General features: G+C 37.1%; 3 protein-coding genes across 6 annotated transcripts; 2 read left to right on the top strand and 1 right to left on the bottom strand.

The window, feature by feature from the left end:
• Window positions 1-797: 797 nt before the first annotated feature.
• Window positions 798-4469, top strand: LOC140035145 (plastidial pyruvate kinase 1, chloroplastic-like). 2 transcript variants are annotated; one of them, XM_072074891.1, is made up of 7 exons: window positions 798-1730; window positions 1855-1942; window positions 2041-2219; window positions 2458-2576; window positions 2924-3167; window positions 3370-3604; window positions 3888-4469. In XM_072074891.1, the coding sequence occupies exons 1-7, from the start codon at window positions 1179-1181 to the stop codon at window positions 4217-4219; spliced, it is 1749 nt and encodes a 582-aa protein (XP_071930992.1). In that variant the 5' UTR covers window positions 798-1178; the 3' UTR covers window positions 4220-4469. The 2 variants fall into 2 exon arrangements, with proteins under 2 accessions (XP_071930992.1, XP_071930990.1); XM_072074889.1 differs by having other exon boundaries at window positions 800-1730; window positions 2029-2219.
• Window positions 4470-7164: 2695 nt separating this feature from the next.
• On the top strand, window positions 7165-11139 carry LOC113731552 (uncharacterized). 2 transcript variants are annotated; one of them, XM_072074883.1, is made up of 4 exons: window positions 7165-7646; window positions 8072-8298; window positions 8937-9089; window positions 10783-11139. In XM_072074883.1, exons 1-4 carry the CDS (start codon window positions 7415-7417, stop codon window positions 10903-10905), a joined length of 735 nt encoding a protein of 244 aa, XP_071930984.1. In that variant the 5' UTR covers window positions 7165-7414; the 3' UTR covers window positions 10906-11139. The 2 variants fall into 2 exon arrangements, with proteins under 2 accessions (XP_071930984.1, XP_027112678.1); XM_027256877.2 differs by having other exon boundaries at window positions 7176-7646; window positions 8982-9089.
• Window positions 11140-11228: 89 nt separating this feature from the next.
• Window positions 11229-14836, bottom strand: LOC113731550 (amino acid permease 6). Of its 2 annotated transcripts, XM_027256876.2 has the most exons (8): window positions 14661-14836; window positions 14293-14526; window positions 12921-13014; window positions 12615-12829; window positions 12372-12514; window positions 12061-12288; window positions 11743-11873; window positions 11467-11665 (listed from the first exon to the last, which is right to left on the bottom strand). In XM_027256876.2, exons 1-8 carry the CDS (start codon window positions 14743-14745, stop codon window positions 11614-11616), a joined length of 1182 nt encoding a protein of 393 aa, XP_027112677.1. In that variant the 5' UTR covers window positions 14746-14836; the 3' UTR covers window positions 11467-11613. The 2 variants fall into 2 exon arrangements, with proteins under 2 accessions (XP_027112676.1, XP_027112677.1); XM_027256875.2 differs by having other exon boundaries at window positions 11229-11873.
• Window positions 14837-16975: the final 2139 nt, after the last annotated feature.

Genomic DNA, 16975 nt, shown 5'->3' with positions numbered 1-16975 from the left:
TTAGAAAATGTATTTATAATGCAAGCAAATAATAGCAATCCAAATTCTCAAAATATTATTCTAAGTAATCTCCTATACAAGGTGTTACCGTCATTTCCTTTCAACATGGCAGCTTCTTAAAGAAGACCTATGTCTAAACGGTTTCATGCCCAAAATCTTAAATAAATAGGAATTCTGCTTGGAGTACCTAAATTTTGCAACCACCAAAAAAAAGTCGTTATTGAAAAGTTTTGAGACCATCAGACTTTTTTTTATTTATTTATTTATTTAACAAATGTGTATGAGTATATGTTAATATGCTTAAACGCACATATAAAATCATATGAATGCATATCATTTGGATTGGCCTTTTTTTTTTTTCAAAAATAAGTTTTTCAAATACAATGCTACAGTCATATACAATATTTCAAAAAACATTTCATCCATACAATATATCAAATATTTCAAAAAAATTTTATCATATACATTGTTATAGTAATTTTTTTTTAAAATGCCCCTAAAAATAACTAATCCAAACGGATAATTTTTCGATATTCAATTTATATACTTTTACTATTTAATTTTATTTTTCTAAAATATCAACACCTGAAACCCCTCTACCTGCCACGGTTAGACAGACCCTTTTTCATCTCTCCTTTTAAATAAAGTTCAAGAAGCATTAGAGCAGCGACCTGCTAACGGTAAAAGGTTGTTGGTCGTTAAATTTGGAGTGGTACCATACGAAAAGGTTGTTGGCCGTGGAGTGCTACCCTACAATAGTCCTAATAGGACCACAATTTTTAAATGTGCATGAACTTCGAATCGTCAATGCTTGCCACCAGCACGAGCAGCCATAATGGTCAGGACTTGGGAGTTGGGACGGCACTGATTAACTGCTCATAGGTTTGAACCCTTCTTCCGTCTGCAGAATAGTCTAATAATGCACTAAACCCTACTTACTGTTGTTGCTGCTGACTTAGTAAACCTCAAAACCTTGTCCAACATTTATATACAATTCTTAAAAAGAGTCTTGAGGCTTGACGGTGATTTCAACTATAGTCCCCCTTAAGCATCATCAATTAGTGTAATAGGAAGAAACTCTGCTTATTTAAATTGATTATTGTTCGTCTTCATCCCTCTGAAACTTGTTTGATCTCTTGACCCGAACAAATTCAAGATCACAATTCCAAGAAAGGAAAATGGCACTCGCCGGGGAATACGCTGCCATGTGCAATCAGACGTTGATCATGACAAAACCGGGCGTTACACTGAAGAAGACTCTTTCTGGTGCTCCGGTTCCTAGTAAAAGAGTTTGCTTTAGTGCCTTGAAGTTGAAGAATTATCACAAGGCTAGACTTGGAGTAAAAGCAGTGACTCAGATAGAAGTAGGATCGACTGCAACTACTGAGGGTTCAAGGGATTTGAAGGGATTGGAAGGCACTTTGGAGCTTGATTTGGTTTCAGAAGGGGAGTTAAGGGAGAAAGGATTCATGGGGTTGAGGAAGACCAAACTCGTTTGCACAATAGGTCCCGCTTGTTGCTCTCTGGAGGAATTGGAGAGGTTGGCATTGGAAGGGATGAACGTGGCACGGCTAAATATGTGCCATAATACAAGGGAGTGGCACTTGGACGTTATAAGGAAGATTAAGAAGTTGAATGATAAAGGCTATTGTGTAGCCGTGATGATTGATACCGAAGGAAGCCAGATAAATGTGGTTGATCATGGAGCTCCTTCTTCAGTCAAAGCAGAGGTAATATAGCAAATCTTGTCATAATAATAAATGATGTGCAGTTGCTAAGAGTAATTTAACGAAAATACCAGAATATATTATGAGATTTTGCAAGTTTCATGGTAATCTCATCTTTAATTGCTAGGACGGATCCATCTGGCACTTCACTGCTGAAAAGTTCGATGGTTCTCGTCCATTGACCGTTCAAGCGAGCCGTGAAGGATTTTCTGAAGGTTAGCCAGACTACCTTGCACTTTCATGCTACGTGGATGAAAGTAGGAAAAAGATTTTTCAGGTCATTTTTAAGTTTTTGTTTCAGGTGTTGAAATAGGTGATGAAGTTGTTATTGATGGAGGAATGGCAACTTTCGAGGTTGTTGAAAAGATTGGGAATGATTTGCGATGTAAGTGCACAGATTCTGGTCTACTGCTGCCTCGAGCTAAATTGAGCTTTTGGAGGGATGGGGAGCTTGTACGGGGGAATTACGAACTTCCAACATTATCTGCAAAGGTCAATTCCCCAATTCTGTTTACCATGTCGCATCTGGTTTTTATTATTATTATTATTTTGTGTTGGAACTTTTCGCTTGCTATTGCCGTCTCATCCTATGTTCTCTTCAGTCAAGATATTCTGTCCCTGTCCTGCTACTTCTTCTTTGTTAAATTCGTTAAAGTATCCTTTTTCCTTGAAAAGGAAAATGCAGTTATTATTTCTGATCATATCTGTAATTCGAAGTTTATAATTTCAGGATTGGTCAGACATTGAGTTTGGAGTTTCGGAAGGTGTTGATTTCATTGCTGTATCATTTGTCAAGGATGCTGAAGCTATCAGGCATCTGAAGAGCCACCTTTCCACCAAGTCTGCCAAGTGAGAGAATTTCTGAAGAAGGAAATTTGGAATCTTATAGGGCAAAAGGTTTTTTAGTCTTTAAAACATGCTTCAACCATGAGGATCATCCCATTTTATTAGCAACTGATCTGCATGTCGTCTTTGCTAGAAATTGTGGTACTTGATCCAACTCAAATGTCTCTTCATAACTTTAAGCTAAGGCCCGAAAATTTTATCAGTTTCGTTAAAATCGTCACCGTAGGTGTATATTATTGTCTAAAGAAGCAAAGCATTTCCCTTTTTAAGGTGTAAAAACCTTGCTATGTAGGTACAATAATGCTCGTCTTCCTGGAGTTTAAAAATGTGTCGTTCTGTCTTAATTACAGATTAGCTAAAGTCTTGGCAAAGATAGAATGTGTGGAATCTCTCCAGAAGTTGCAAGAAATTGTTGAAGCTTCCGATGGAGTCATGATAGCAAGAGGGGACCTTGGAGTTGAGATTCCTCTTGAACAGATTCCGTCAATGCAGGAAAAGATAATTGAAGTCTGCCGGCATCTCAACAAGCCTGCTATCGTAGCGTCTCAACTGCTGGAGTCAATGATTCAGTATCCTACTCCAACAAGAGCTGAGGTACCATAATCTGTTGATGTTTAAGAAAAACATGAAGCACTATTTAGATGATCAATATGTGCGAATTCCTTCTCTTATGCAGTTGATCTTGGAGGACGTTCTTTACTTCATTTTGTGTGTTCTTAAGTGATGTTTTGAAATGGGAAAGTTGAAGATTCAGTTGCATGCTAAAGCATTGATTGATAATGTCACCATGTCGTAGGTTGCTGATGTTTCTGAAGCAGTTAGGCAGTATGCTGATGCAGTGATGCTATCCGGCGAGTCTGCTGTTGGCTCCTACGGGCAGAAGGCTCTCTCTGTCTTGCGTACAACTAGCAGTCGAATGGAATCATGGGGCCGTGAGGAGAGCATGCAAGCTCATCTGAACCAATCAAAGCTCAGATTATCTTTGTCAGACCGAATTGCTGAGCAGATCTGCAATTGTGCAGCAGAAATGGGTATTTCATTCTCTCTCTCTCAAAATTAATTCATTGATCAACCTAAAATTCTTAGGTTTTAATCATCATACGATCCTCTTTAACTCTGACACTCCCCAAGCATTTTGATGGATGACGTTGAGGAAAATCTATATTGGCTTGTGAAACCAGTTCGAGGGCAGCACTTACTAAATAAAGTTTCAAAAGCCATGAGTTTCATTTCTGCATTCTTCCTCAAGGAACCTTAAAAAAAGGATTTTTTTTTTTTTTTTTTAAAGAATGTTCTCTTTAATTATTTCTGCAGCAAACAACCTGGGTTTGGATGCCATCTTTGTTTATACAAGGCATGGAGAAATGGCAAGTCTCCTGTCTGGAAACAGGCCAAATCCTCCCATATTTGCATTTACAAGTGACAGGGGCGCCAGGATGGCTCTGAGTTTGCAGTGGGGAGTTACTCCCCTTCTGATTGATCTATCAGATGACATGGAAGCTAACACTGAAAAAACCATCAGCCTAATAAAAACCAAAGGGCTGATAAAGGAGGGAGATACAGTTTTGGTTATTTCAGATGTCATTCCATCATGTGCAACACAAACATTATTGTTTCAATCAATCCAGGTGAAAACTGTTGCCTAGAGAACATTTTCCTCTATACAACAGTCTTAAGATTCTGGGAAAAGGCGTGGCAGTTGCCACATTTATGAAAGGATTCGATGGCCTGCATGGATTCGAAGTTGCTATTTCGCTGTGATAAAGCAATCAAGAACCCACATTCATTTCTGTATATGAATGTCTTGCCTTTATTATTATTATGAGTTAGAATTTTCGCGTTTTAATTATGTACACTTCAAAAATTGTTTGAATCGATTATGGATATTCTCGACTTCTCGATTATGTACGCTTAAGGTATGATTCTGCATTATCGCGTGCTTCACGAGGCCAGCAGCGTACAAAAGAGAAAATCGAGGAACACAACCCAACCACTATTATTTTGTTTCCACCTTTTTCTTTTCCCGGTAGAATCTAAAATCAAACGCTGCAGCATGAAACCAATGGAAAGAACAAATGGAGAGGGCTTTTTGTCCCGATTGAAAGTGTTAATTGCCGTTTGGGTTGCTATTTATTTTAAAAAAATTTTTTGTTAAAAACAATGTATTTTAACGATCTGATATATATGAAATAAAAAAAATAATTAAGAAATGCGTACACAAAAATATAAAAATTTATTGTTAAAAAATTACATTCCAAATAAGGTTCTTGGCCATACACTAAAAGCGTTAGCAAATTTTATGCTCTTCCAATCATTCAAAGTTTTCCCTTCTGTGCCAAAAGATTATGGAAATATTCAGGCTCAAGGCAGCGAAATAATCTGCAAACAAATTGCTGTTCAAATTCATAGAATTGTTTTTCCACATCCCCCCTTTTTTGGGTACAGGGGATTTTTTTTTTTTTTGTCGAAACGATAGAATTCTTATAAGCTAATTTATTCTAATCTAGGAGAAAGGAGAGGGAGATTCGATGATGTGAATAAAGACTCTATCGAATAAAACCAATTAAAAGGATTACCAAAACAATGTCTCTCTCTGTTTTTTTTTTTAGTAATAAGAGGATGGCATGAAATGAAATAGTTAAGGCAGTACATGACATACTTGTCTGGGGAAGGAAACACCCCTGGCTCAAACCATCACACAAAATAGTTCCTAACTGAGGAGGACATTGATGATGAAGTGAAAATTTTGACAAAAGACTTCCACTCTTCTTTTCTTTGCAAGCAAAATCAGCTCCTAAATCAGCTTCTCTGTAAATATGCTTAACTTTGACTCGCTGGAATGGAACGAAGCCGCCAAAGTCCTGCAGTCATGCAAACTGACTTCACAATGAGTTAGTAATCAGTAGTATTAGAGACCGCGTAGTTAAAATGACTGCACAATCAAACTCTGCAGCCAGCTTATTAATGCCAAGTTCAAGTTCAAGATCGTCACGCAATCCCCAATATTCGGCAACTAAAGTTGTTGTTACTCTAGAGAAACCCTTGATGATCCAACAACCATTGTGGTCCCGTATAAGTCCTCTGCAACCTTTCAAGCCCCAATTTTCTGAGACGGATTCATCAGAGTTCATTTTGAACCATCCAAAAGATGGTGGTTCCCACGCAATACGAGACAGTTTTCTGGGTGGGGGTCCAGGAAAGAAAATTCTACGGCCATGTTTACGACGCAGGTGAAGGAATTTCTTTGATGGTTCAAAAATTCTTTTATTTCTGTGCTCTATTTGTCCACAGAGTGCAGCAAGAGAGAGCAAAATAGTTCCCCATGTGGTATCGTATTAAAGGAAGAGGAAAAGGTACGAACAGTGCATCCTTGATAGAGCCGGGTATCAAAATAATCTTCCCAGAGTGTCCTCAATGCATTTTGTTTTCCGGTGATTGTGATTTCTCAAATGGCTTTTTATTGATGGTCAAAACTAGCATCGGAGCATTTTTTTTTTCAATAAAAGAGCATTTGTTAAGCCATTATGATTAGAGTGCATGCTATAATTTTTTTTAAAAAAAAGAGAAACAAAAGAAAGATGCAAACCAAGATGGATTCTTCCCAAATTTTGAGCACGTTTTTCCTCACGAAACTCAAATTGGCCCACTTGATTGATATATTTAAGAAAGTTATTTTTGGAATGCAGTTTTCTAAGAAAAATCTTCACGTCTTTCACGAACATATTTTCTAATTACCTTTAAAAGTGTAAAAGAGTCTAAATAAGGTGAATGTCCTAGTATTCAAACTTGTTTAATTATATTGTTAAGTTTGAATATTTATTTGAATTTGGTTTGTTTACTTCTCAAATCGAGTTTGAATGAGTATTTATGGAACCAAACTAGAGTCGGATTTGAGTAGTTTAAAATTTCATTTATATGCTAATTAAGGCGAACTTGAAAGTTTATCAAACATAAATTCTTGTTTAAGTTTGGTTTGATTAACCAGCGAATTAAACTTGAACAAGCTCTTACTGAATTGAGCTCGAATATCAAGTAGTTTGTTCGTCTTTGAAACCTAGCTTATATACATCGAATTGCTATAATGCATTTTTCTATAAAATTCCCAAAAATAACAATCAAAACAAGACCTAATCTCTTTTACACTAATAGTATATACATTATTAGTTTAAAATAAATGACAACTAATGTAACTTGAAACTTAAAATTCAAAATTTGAATATGTATCATGTATATAATTGTGATAGTATATACATTATCAGTATATATCAAATTTATTTTTCTCACATCCTGTTTGAATTGCAATTTTCTGCAATTTTTGTAGAAAATATATTATGATGATTTGATATATATAAGATAAAAAAATTATTAAAAAATGTGTTTACGAATAACATAGAAAAATTTTGGTGGAAAATGGATTTCCAAACAAGGCTAGTAGGCTACACACACTTCCCAAGTGCTAATTTACTGTATCACACAAACATTTATCTAATACAGTCCAACTTGAAAACTACGTAGTTTTGTGTCCTCATAGTCATAGCCACCACCTCATGTTTTAGAAATTCTGGAAAAACTGCAACCACAAATTTGGCGCGCAAAATAGAGAACAGAAACACGAAAATTCTAAAATATACCGCCTAAGTGATGCCGTAAACAGTCACCCCACCGTCTTCGTCACTTCTTGCTCTTCTTTCTCTGTCACTCACGGTGGAACTAGTCCTGCTAGGAGTAGTAGTTGGTAAATCAATCACGACTTGCTGTTCTGTTCTTCCTTTTCAAAAGTCCGTGTTGAACTTCCTATTCCACTAAATTCCAATTCTCCAATCAGATTCCGATAAAAAAAAATGGCGACTTTACATAGTATATCATTAAAATCGAGCATTTCTCCGTTTTCAGTTTCTCAATCGAGGCAGGGTTTTCCTTGTAAATGGAGTTTTCTGTGCTCCGAGCTGGATTCCAGAAACTCAGGAAGAAAGAATTTTGGAAGCCGAAGCAAGAAATTGAGCCTGAGAATCTTGATCAGAAGGAGGCTTAGCGTTTCCTGTAACGTTAAAGAGAGCGATAATCAAAGCAATGGTAAAGTAACAATTTTCCTATTAGTTATCTTAAATGAACCTTTTTTCCCCTTTTGAGTACCCTTATTCCGTATAATATACGTATATGAGCATATCCTGCGAATGTATGTATGTACATTCAGATGAATCTACATGTATATGTATTTAATTCAAGAGTAAGGATTGATAGATTCTTAGCATCTCGTTATTGGTTTCTTCGTTTCTGGTTACTGAAGTATTCCATCATCATTTATTTTGGATTGAAATTCATATTTGTAGCATTGAACATGACGTTTTTAGAATATTAATACTACTAGAGAGTTGAGTTATACTATTGTTTTTGGTCGATGGATGATTGGTGAACTGTACTGCCATCTACTTTGCCTGTCGGTTGCTATCTTATCGGACCACTGATGCTTGATGTTCCGAATTTCCTATTGGTTTCAGGGGAAGAACCTCCTGAGTCATTGTTTATGAAAGAATTAAAGAGGCGGGGCATGACTCCTGCTTCATTGCTTGAGGAAAAAACTAAAAGCGGCTATGTAGGTCAAGAAACAACGTCCAGGGAAGAAGATGGAGGTTTCTCGCGAGCAAATGCTGTGTCTACAAATCCTGAGAGAAACCTAACCAATCAAAGAGAACAATCTATGGCACTTAATAGTGAAGGCCTTGAGGTTGGTCTTGAATTTTACTTCACTCTTTGTATTTAGTTGGTATAGCTCAAAGCTTCTGTTTGTCTTGGAAAATTTTGGTACAGGTCTCAGCTAAACACCTGTTAGGTGTTCCTTTTTTCATCTTATGAGAGCACTGATCAGGAAAACCCACTGTCCTGTTTCTTCTTCATGTTTGACAACAGTTATCTGATTAACATCCTTAAGTTGGATTAGAGTTTTGTCCATGTCATTGTCCGGTTAATTCTTCTACAGCTTATTAGTTGTTTGTCTTTGATCTAATATGTCTCCAAATTCCTTTACCTGCTGAGATCCCAACAATTTGATTATATATTTGAACCAAGGATAATGTTCCTGTTCTATTAAGTACAAATACCGGGCTTGACTAAATGTCGTGAAACTTACTTTGATGAGACAGTTTGGAATTTCATATAAAAATAATACTCCACGCAATGTCATAGGAAAGGATAGTTGTTCCAAGTACCAGATCCTGCTTATGAAGAAACTCTCATTATTTCATTAATCATTTTCGTTATTTGATCTCACTAAGCAATTTGTGGTTTCATTGTGCTCTGTTATATAAATCTTGTTCAACAAATCAAAGATTGAAGATTGCTATTCTCCTTGCCTGCTTGTTCAAGTGTGTTTGGAGTGATGGGCATCATCGTCTGTATGTCTCTACACAGGGTTTGATTCCACGGGCTAGACTTTTGCTTACGCTTGGAGGAACATTCTTTTTGGGGTTTTGGCCATTGATCCTCATAACTTTTGCCTTCTTCTCTACTCTCTACCTGGTAAGTCTTCCATTTTGATCTTTGTGAAGTGCATAATTTCATCTCTACCAAAAAGTCAAGTGTAATAGGTTGTGCTTTAATTCAAAGTGTGATAACTTTCCACTTGGTTGATGACGTTATGATTATCTGGAATCCTTAGATAAATTGTTTTTATCAATCAGATGAGCCAAAGCCTCTTGGGAATCTTATGGCATACAGATAGGCAAAAAGGAAGCATTGATTGCTAGATCCTCTGAGTTATTTCCTGGACTTGAAAGTGGTGTATGATATTGGAATTATCAAAAGAGCAACCAAGAAAATTTCAAGACAAGAGAAATCAAGAGTAAAAGATTAGAAAGGAAGAAAAGTATTTGCTGATTTTTTGGGGTCTTTTTTTAACTTTTATTGATAGTTGCCGGGTTGGAATGGTTCATTTGCCCAAAAAAAAAAAAAAAAAAAAAATCTTGTTTGATGATCGTGGCCAAACTGATGCACAGAAGGTAGAGATTTGGTATTGCTATATTAAGCAATTTCTGAAAGAGTTGTTTCTCAGAAAATTGCTTAGAAGAATAAGCTCAGGAATGCTGTATTTTTGGACAGATCTTCCATAGGTAGGAATTCTACTGTAGAAAAGGAAAAGAATTTCATTGTAGTGATTGGAATAGATCTAACTGATGCGTTGCAAGTGGTTCACATTTTCAGAGCCTCATATTCAACTTCTTTTTGTCGTTGCTTCTTACTTCTTTTGAATTGGAGAGAAAAACCTTCTGAAAGAGAAGGTTTAAATTCTCTCACAACTCTGTTGACCGCTTTCTTCATCTTCATTTGTCTTCTCTCGAACAAGATGACAATTCAAAATAACCTTCTCCTGCACAACCACACCTCCCCCCTTACCCCAGTCATGACTGCCCCAAAAAAAAAAAAGAAGAAAAACCAATAAATGAAAAAGAGAAGAGAGTGAGAGAGACACTGGATAGTTGAAAAGGATCGAACAGTAAGTTTATAGAATCTTTCAGTGTGATAATCGTATTTATTAAGGACCTAAGTGTGAAAAGTGGTATTTTGTTAGCGGCTCTGATATCGCATCTTTTAGGGTGACAGTTTTTGAATTTCTGATTTATTTATTCTGGTAAAGGAGTAAGAGAAAGTAGAATAATGAGCAGAAATTAATGGCAGAGAAGAACTTAAAGTGAGGTGAGGGGCCGGTCAAATAATGCTGGATCCTGGAGGAACTTTTTGACCAAATTTCCTTAACCTGAGTGTGAGTAGATTTTCCGGGGGATTGCTCCTGAACCTCTGCCTTTGCTTTTGGCTTTTTATTCTGTGGAGTACGCAATCCGTATCTCTTTGTTGCAAAAAATGAGACAACGAAGGTCTTAATCATGGCAAAAACTGACTCTTAGAGGTCTAAAATTTCAGGTTCTCATTGAGAACATGGAGCAGAACAATTAACCGAATCTCCTTTGTGTTATAAGAAGTTAATTGGTTCGTAGTAAGATGAATCAATACTCTTTATATCCTCTGGATTGTAACGTAACTTATACTCTGATCCTTGAGCTGATTCTTTCTAATTATATATTCTTCTACTTCGTGGTTTGATGTCATTGCGTTCTATTCCATCTTCCGTGTCATGTTAAAACCCATTCGCCCCTTCAGTGTTTTTATTTAAATAAATTGGCACTAGATATTTACAGCCTTTCTTGAATTTCTGCAGTATTTCGGACCAAATTTCGTCCATGACGCAGGGAACACTCGTGTCACGCCACCCGAGTACATTGATCCCTATCAGCTTCTTGAAGAAGAAAGAATTTCGTCCACAGCGCCTCGTCTAAACTGATGGACTAAATTGCTCTATGCAGATCAGCTTTTTCAAGCAATATTATTATAGGTTTCTATTGTTTATTCCCTTACCTTCACGTTATCCATTGTAAAATTATTGGCAGAACCTTCTTGTTTACGCCTCTGTAGTAGAAGCTTACTGAGGCCTTAACTATGAACTAGCTGTTCTGCCCTCCTACATCATGCGCAGCCGTACTTGTTAGTCATTCTGAAATCAGTTGTTGGAGTTCAAGTTTCTAAGCTTTATACCTACTGAAAGAAGAATCTCTTTTATTTTTCTTTTTTTTTTTTATAGTTTTGCCGTATTCATATGTGAAATGCTTTTTCCTTGTAATTCTCTTTTCCTCATTCTGCATTTCTTTTTATTCCAAAAAATATCCTCTCTATATATGTAGTAGATATTAGCATGACTCCTAAGGATATGGAAACTTTCACCGAAGAAACCGTGTGACAGTCAGATCACACGGATATGGACACTTAAAAAACACAAGTATAAGGTTCATTTGTAGTAATCTCTCTGTAGAAAGAGAAGCAACAATCTCAAGACTCGGATTTGAAGGGCTTGAGGGTGTCGAGATGCTTGATGAGGCCTCGGATGGATGCAGCAGCAGCCAGAAGTGAGATGCTTAAGCAGACGAAGCTTAAGATTTGCATCCAAATCCAAGTGAATGAAAACTTTCGAATCTTGGCTTGCGCTATGTACATCTCAATCGGGAAGAAAACCGTCAGCGGCCAGAATGAGGCAGCCCCAAGGAGCCCTAATACGTCATTGAAATTTGGGAAGATCATTGCCACTACTATTGTGAATATTACGTACGATGTTCTCCAAACTAACCTGAAGGGACTGAAATTCATAACGCAGCCGCCCGGCAAGTCAATCGAGTTTTCTCTGTTTATGAATGTACTTTCCGGCCATTTCTTTTTGCTCCAACTTTCCACAAATGCAAAAATCGGTTGTGCAAATACCTGCATTAATTTGTTTCGACGTTATATATAGAGTGGAGTTATCAATTTTTTTATTTTTTTATTTTTTATTTTTTTTAAAAAAAGATCTCGTATGCATTTTCATGTATATATATATATATGTATGGTTGAGACGCAATGCATTATACGTACGCAAGATGCATTCCCCAAGCAATCTATCTAATCATACCTGGTAGGCTCCCACAAGGTGTACCGCAATGCAGACATTAGCCAGATCGACAAGCCAAAATGGCTCGTAGAAACCAAATCCAGTTAAGAGATTTCCGGGGGAATCATTTCCAAATGCAGAATATCCCAGGACTCCACAGAGCATATAAAATACGGTCGAGACTGAAATTCCGATGAATGCAGCCCTTTTCATGACTTGGTTTTCCGGTGGAGTGGATTTTAGCGTGTCCTAGTGTTCAAGTAAAATGGTTAGCTTAAGAAGCTAGTGTATAGTTAAACAACAAGAACCTCCAAAAAGATAGGACGACTTGCCTGTATCTCAACAAGTACAGTGGAAAAGGCATAGGCGAAGGCAATATCTCCCAGGGCTGAAAATGTGTCCCACATCTTATCCATGGCCGTCATACTCTTTCCGGCAGGTTTTCCTGTTAAGCTTGTCTGAGGATGAGCCCCGCCTTCAAAAAGATTCTTGCATGGTTACCTCATAAACGATATTAATAGAATGAATTAAGAAATGTATATGCAGATAGATGGAGCAGTAGTGTGACAAATTACCTGCAATTTGAGCTACAGAGAGGCCGAGGCCAATTGAAGAGTAACAAAAAGACATGACAGCAGCAATGATGGAAAGCAGCGACAGCTTGTGAAAGTTTGGTATTTGGCTGAGGATTACTTGTATCAACCCAAAGAGGATTATGAAGAAATTGTTTGAGGTGTGACAGCCATCACGAACATGATTCTCATGGAAGCAGTCTGATCGTTTGATGGCCCTGAACAAGAATCCAATCCTGAATAAACATCTATACATGATTGATTAATGTATTTGATCAAATGCGCCTTTGTCAGTTATTGGTAGCTTACACCATGCTAATGGCTGTGGTGACCGTATATCCGATGGTGATGCCCACAAGATTCCCATATTGTGCTATCCCACAAAGCTGGACCTTGAGTCCTCCTGCGTGGATAGAAGAGCAAAGGGAGAGATGGTTTCTAATTAAGGAAGCGATGATGGTACAGTCTAACGACTTCACCAATCTTTTTTTCCTTTTGGACGAAGTCCAATGAATTAATAGTAGAGCTCTTAAATAAATGAGTAGAAATAGTCCATCCCTAGTAATTTAATTTCAGGGCAAACATTTTTATTTTCTTTTTATCAACGGCTAGGTGATTTCTTGCCTTTCTCCTTGTTAATTAATTATACCCAAGACAAAGGATATGAAGTAAGTAACGCAAGGTTCTATTCTACTGTCCAGTGCTAGCAGGTTACTGTTCCAGTCCCATACACATTCGATAACAAATTTAATGTTTTTGAGGGAATACAAACAAGTTTTTTTTTTTTTTTTTTTAAAAAAAATCCCCCGTTTCGGGGGTGTTAATTACGGTCAGCATTTACTTTCACTTGCATGGGGGCTGGCAACTTTCACCAACTTTTGTTTGTTTCTCAGTAAGTGAAGGATGAGCACCGGCCACAGCCCCCAGCCGAACATCTGTACGTAATCGCTAATTCATCTACTGTTCAACAGTTCAGTTTCCGAAGCATAATAGTTCAGTCGTCTGCTTTTGAATCAAATGGCAGATGATTAATAAATGGTGCAGCAAAAAAGATGAGCAACACTTTTTTTTTTTTTTGTTTGTTTTTTGGGGGAATGAGGGAATTGAAGAGCAAGTTTCAACAAATCTAAAGGTAAAAGAAATGTGGGGAGGAATCCTTGGACTGACATAAGAATATTAATAGTACAGTACTCCTCGGTAAACAAAAAAAAGGGAGAAGCTATGTACATGGAGACCCTTCTCCATGACAAAGCTGGAAAAGCTACAGCTTTGAAGAGATTTTTCCACATATAACTGTTCGTACGTAAAACCTTAAAATTAGGGCAGTTCTGCAAATTACTAAGCCTAATATGTCACGAAGAACAGTACAAGTTTGACGGTCGAGGGGTAGAAAGTCCTGTAAACTTGGAGGAGTAGTGGTCTAATTTGCAAGAAGACATTCAAGATAGAACAAGAAATCACTGGAATCTTCCTCCTTTTGCCAAAAAAAAAAAACAGGGAAAATCTCTTTTGTAATTAAAAGATTTTTACGTGAAATTAACATGCATTGAAATTGTAGAAGGGCAGATGAAAGATTAGCTCGAATCAAGTGCTATGCAAAATTAATTGACTGGCCAAATTATACCAGCTGCATGATGATGACCAAGGATTTTTCTGATTATTTCTTGACGAGATTAATTACCTAGATTAGCTCTCACAACTTCCATGTAAGTACGGTTTCTCCGGCCGGTTACAGAGTCAGGAGACCTGTAACAATCAGCAAGTAGAATGGAAGTAAACCAGGTGATGCAAGAAAAGGCCATCATGGCAACTGGACCTGCAATCCACCCCAGCTGAGCAGTTGCCCATGCCAGAGACAGCACCCCCGACCCGATAACCGCCGTTATGATATGAGCACTAGCAGTAGTCAAGGTTCCTACAAACCAAACGGGTTAACCAACCAAAAAAAGATGAATCATTACCAGAGATCAGGAACAATATATTTCATGCGAAAACATCAAAACGTTAGAAAGAGATGAAGTCAAAGGGATGGAAAGTAGAAAATTATACCAGTTCGTTTAACACGACCATCCTCATCAAATTTTGAGTCATCATAGCCTCTTTCAACAGAAAAAATAGTGCCATTTGCCTGCATTTCTCAAACCTCACTTTTTTGTTTGTTCTTTTCTTGTTTTTCTGTCGGTTTTGTATTGTCTCGCAAGGTTTTTTTTTTTTTTTTTTTCTTTTTTTTGAGGAGAAAGATGTGAAGTAAGAAAGGATGACAAGGAAATATATAACGGCAGTCATATCCCTGGAAGGGGTAGGTGTAATTAATACTTCACTTTTCGTTTGGTTGGAAGACACTCACACAATAGTTAGTGAGGAATATTTATTTACTGCTCCTTACCATTAGAGGTGATCGATTGTTAATGGTTTGTTTAATTTGCACTCTGACCAACTTCATCACTTCAATTCTTCTTTTTCTTGGGAGAATGTTCTTTTTATGGCGCTACCACTACTTTTCGTTTTTGATGCTTCATAAAATGAGTCAAAAAAGGAGGAAGAATGACACAGTACTGATCCACAACTTACCATGAATTTAGCATAATCACTTCAGAGGCATCCAAAGTCAGTGGGAGGAAAAAAAAAAAAATACAAGTGTTACGCGCAAAACTAAAGGAAGTTAGCACAAGTACTTAACCACCAAGCCCCCAAAAAAAAAAAAGATTAGCAATTTAGCGCTAGTTTTCTGAACATGTTTGGCTGTTCGTTTTTACCTTTTTGCATGTATGACAAGACATCTGATTCATGGAATCTGAAGATTTTGAACTTAAATGGCAATTATATAACCACTAAAATCTACAAAACTGCATTATTTATCTTTGTCCGACTTTTGGAATTCAACAATGTATTTACCGAGAGACTTTAAACAAAGGTATCAGGCGTGGTTAAAATAAGAAAGAGCCCCCTAAATCCAACAACATGATGTTCATCACTGAGTCTATAAATCGGGAAAAAAGGACTGGAAAATACTTAACAGTTGACCGTAGCACTTAGCAAACTGAATTAATGTGCAAATACACTCAATTACACTCCCATTCATATAAGATGAATGCATAATTAGTTAATCATAGACTTCGGCAGTTTGGATCCTTTAACCGCCTTGAACAAGAATGACCTGATAATTGATGCGAGGATTCCCTCTCATTGATTAGCTTAATAAATCATACATATTTAGAACTATTGCTTCTGATTTAGTACTTGCACCATGCTGATATCGGAGGTGAGTGTATATCCAATGGTTGCACCAACCAGAGTTCCATACTGCGCAAAGCTTGAATTTGCCACCACCTTCGTGAACAGAGTGTGAAAGTGCAGAGATGCATTGAGAGAATCAACCGCGAGTTTTAGAGAGGGAGAAAAAAGAAAAAAGAAAAAATTCATTAGAGGCTGCACCATGCTCAAGCTCGAGTTCAAATGAATAATTGTTAGTGCACTTGATTACACTTTGATAAATATCTGAATAGCTTCTGTCTTGCTAAAACTAATTATTGTCGTGTAACTCTTATTTCTAGTTTTCTTGTCAATTGTTAATCATGTGGTGTCACGTAGCATTAAACATTCTTTTAAACTTTATACATCTTTTCAACTCAAGGAACTCTTGCCTTAAAGGAGGTAAACTGGAGAATAGGATGAAGTGTAGATGAATGGAAGTTTTTACCATCTGGTGATAATTTTTGGCCTCCAGAATCACTGAGCGTTAATTGAACTACAGGATGTACACTCCGTTGCAAATATTATACATTCAACAACAGAGTGTACATTGACAATTTGTAAATTGCGCCAGAAGGTGTGGCAACGGCCAAAAACCATTCAAACGGAATTATAGTCCAAATTAATTAGGACCGTGAACTGCACCTTTAATGATAGTGGATAGCCCAAAATGGTTATAGGAATCTGCTGATCCGATCATCAAATTTGACAAAGAATCCAGTTCTTCCTAAATATTCAAAATAAAAGAAAAGGAGAATGTAGAAGAGAGGATGGAGTTTTCCCTGCACAAAAATGAGGAAAACTACTAATATCTTATTCCCTGCTTAGAAAGCCAGCATTTCCCATCATCCCGGTGCTGGCATGGCATTCAATACGTGACTTTTGTTTCTTTAGCACAGTAGAGTCAACCACGAATGCAATCCATATTTCAGGGTAGATACTGCTGGCTAATCAATGGCTTCGGTTTCCGAACCGCAACTTGTTTTCTTAGCTTTGTGTTTCATAATTTGTGGTGTTTGTCTAGAAAAGATGATAGCAAAAAACTTTAAAACAAGATTAGCTCTCACAGCTTCCATGTAGGTATACTTCCTTCTGCCAGTTTTGGAATCAGG

The sequence above is a fragment of the Coffea arabica genome, chromosome 2c, assembly GCF_036785885.1.
Source record: "Coffea arabica cultivar ET-39 chromosome 2c, Coffea Arabica ET-39 HiFi, whole genome shotgun sequence".
Lineage (NCBI taxonomy): Eukaryota > Viridiplantae > Streptophyta > Magnoliopsida > Gentianales > Rubiaceae > Coffea > Coffea arabica.
The sequence above is the reverse complement of the archived record's forward strand: the minus strand, read 5'-3'. Positions and strand labels throughout refer to the sequence as shown.

What these genes read in the sequence shown, in the direction of transcription:
- LOC140035145 (XM_072074889.1), top strand. Translation starts at nt 1,179, where the DNA reads ATGGCACTCGCCGGGGAATACGCTGCCATGTGCAATCAGACGTTGATC. An exon ending in CTTCTTCAGTCAAAGCAGAG is followed by an intron (nt 1,731 to 1,854) that starts GTAATATAGCAA and finishes TTTAATTGCTAG; the next exon opens with GACGGATCCATCTGGCACTT. An exon ending in CTACTCCAACAAGAGCTGAG is followed by an intron (nt 3,168 to 3,369) that starts GTACCATAATCT and finishes ACCATGTCGTAG; the next exon opens with GTTGCTGATGTTTCTGAAGC.
- LOC113731552 (XM_072074883.1), top strand. Translation starts at nt 7,415, where the DNA reads ATGGCGACTTTACATAGTATATCATTAAAATCGAGCATTTCTCCGTTT. An exon ending in GAGCGATAATCAAAGCAATG is followed by an intron (nt 7,647 to 8,071) that starts GTAAAGTAACAA and finishes TATTGGTTTCAG; the next exon opens with GGGAAGAACCTCCTGAGTCA. An exon ending in TTAATAGTGAAGGCCTTGAG is followed by an intron (nt 8,299 to 8,936) that starts GTTGGTCTTGAA and finishes TGCTTGTTCAAG; the next exon opens with TGTGTTTGGAGTGATGGGCA.
- LOC113731550 (XM_027256875.2), bottom strand. Translation starts at nt 14,745, where the DNA reads ATGCAGGCAAATGGCACTATTTTTTCTGTTGAAAGAGGCTATGATGAC. An exon ending in TGGTCGTGTTAAACGAACTG is followed by an intron (nt 14,527 to 14,660) that starts GTATAATTTTCT and finishes TTTGGTTTGTAG; the next exon opens with GAACCTTGACTACTGCTAGT. An exon ending in AGTTGTGAGAGCTAATCTAG is followed by an intron (nt 13,015 to 14,292) that starts GTAATTAATCTC and finishes CTATCCACGCAG; the next exon opens with GAGGACTCAAGGTCCAGCTT.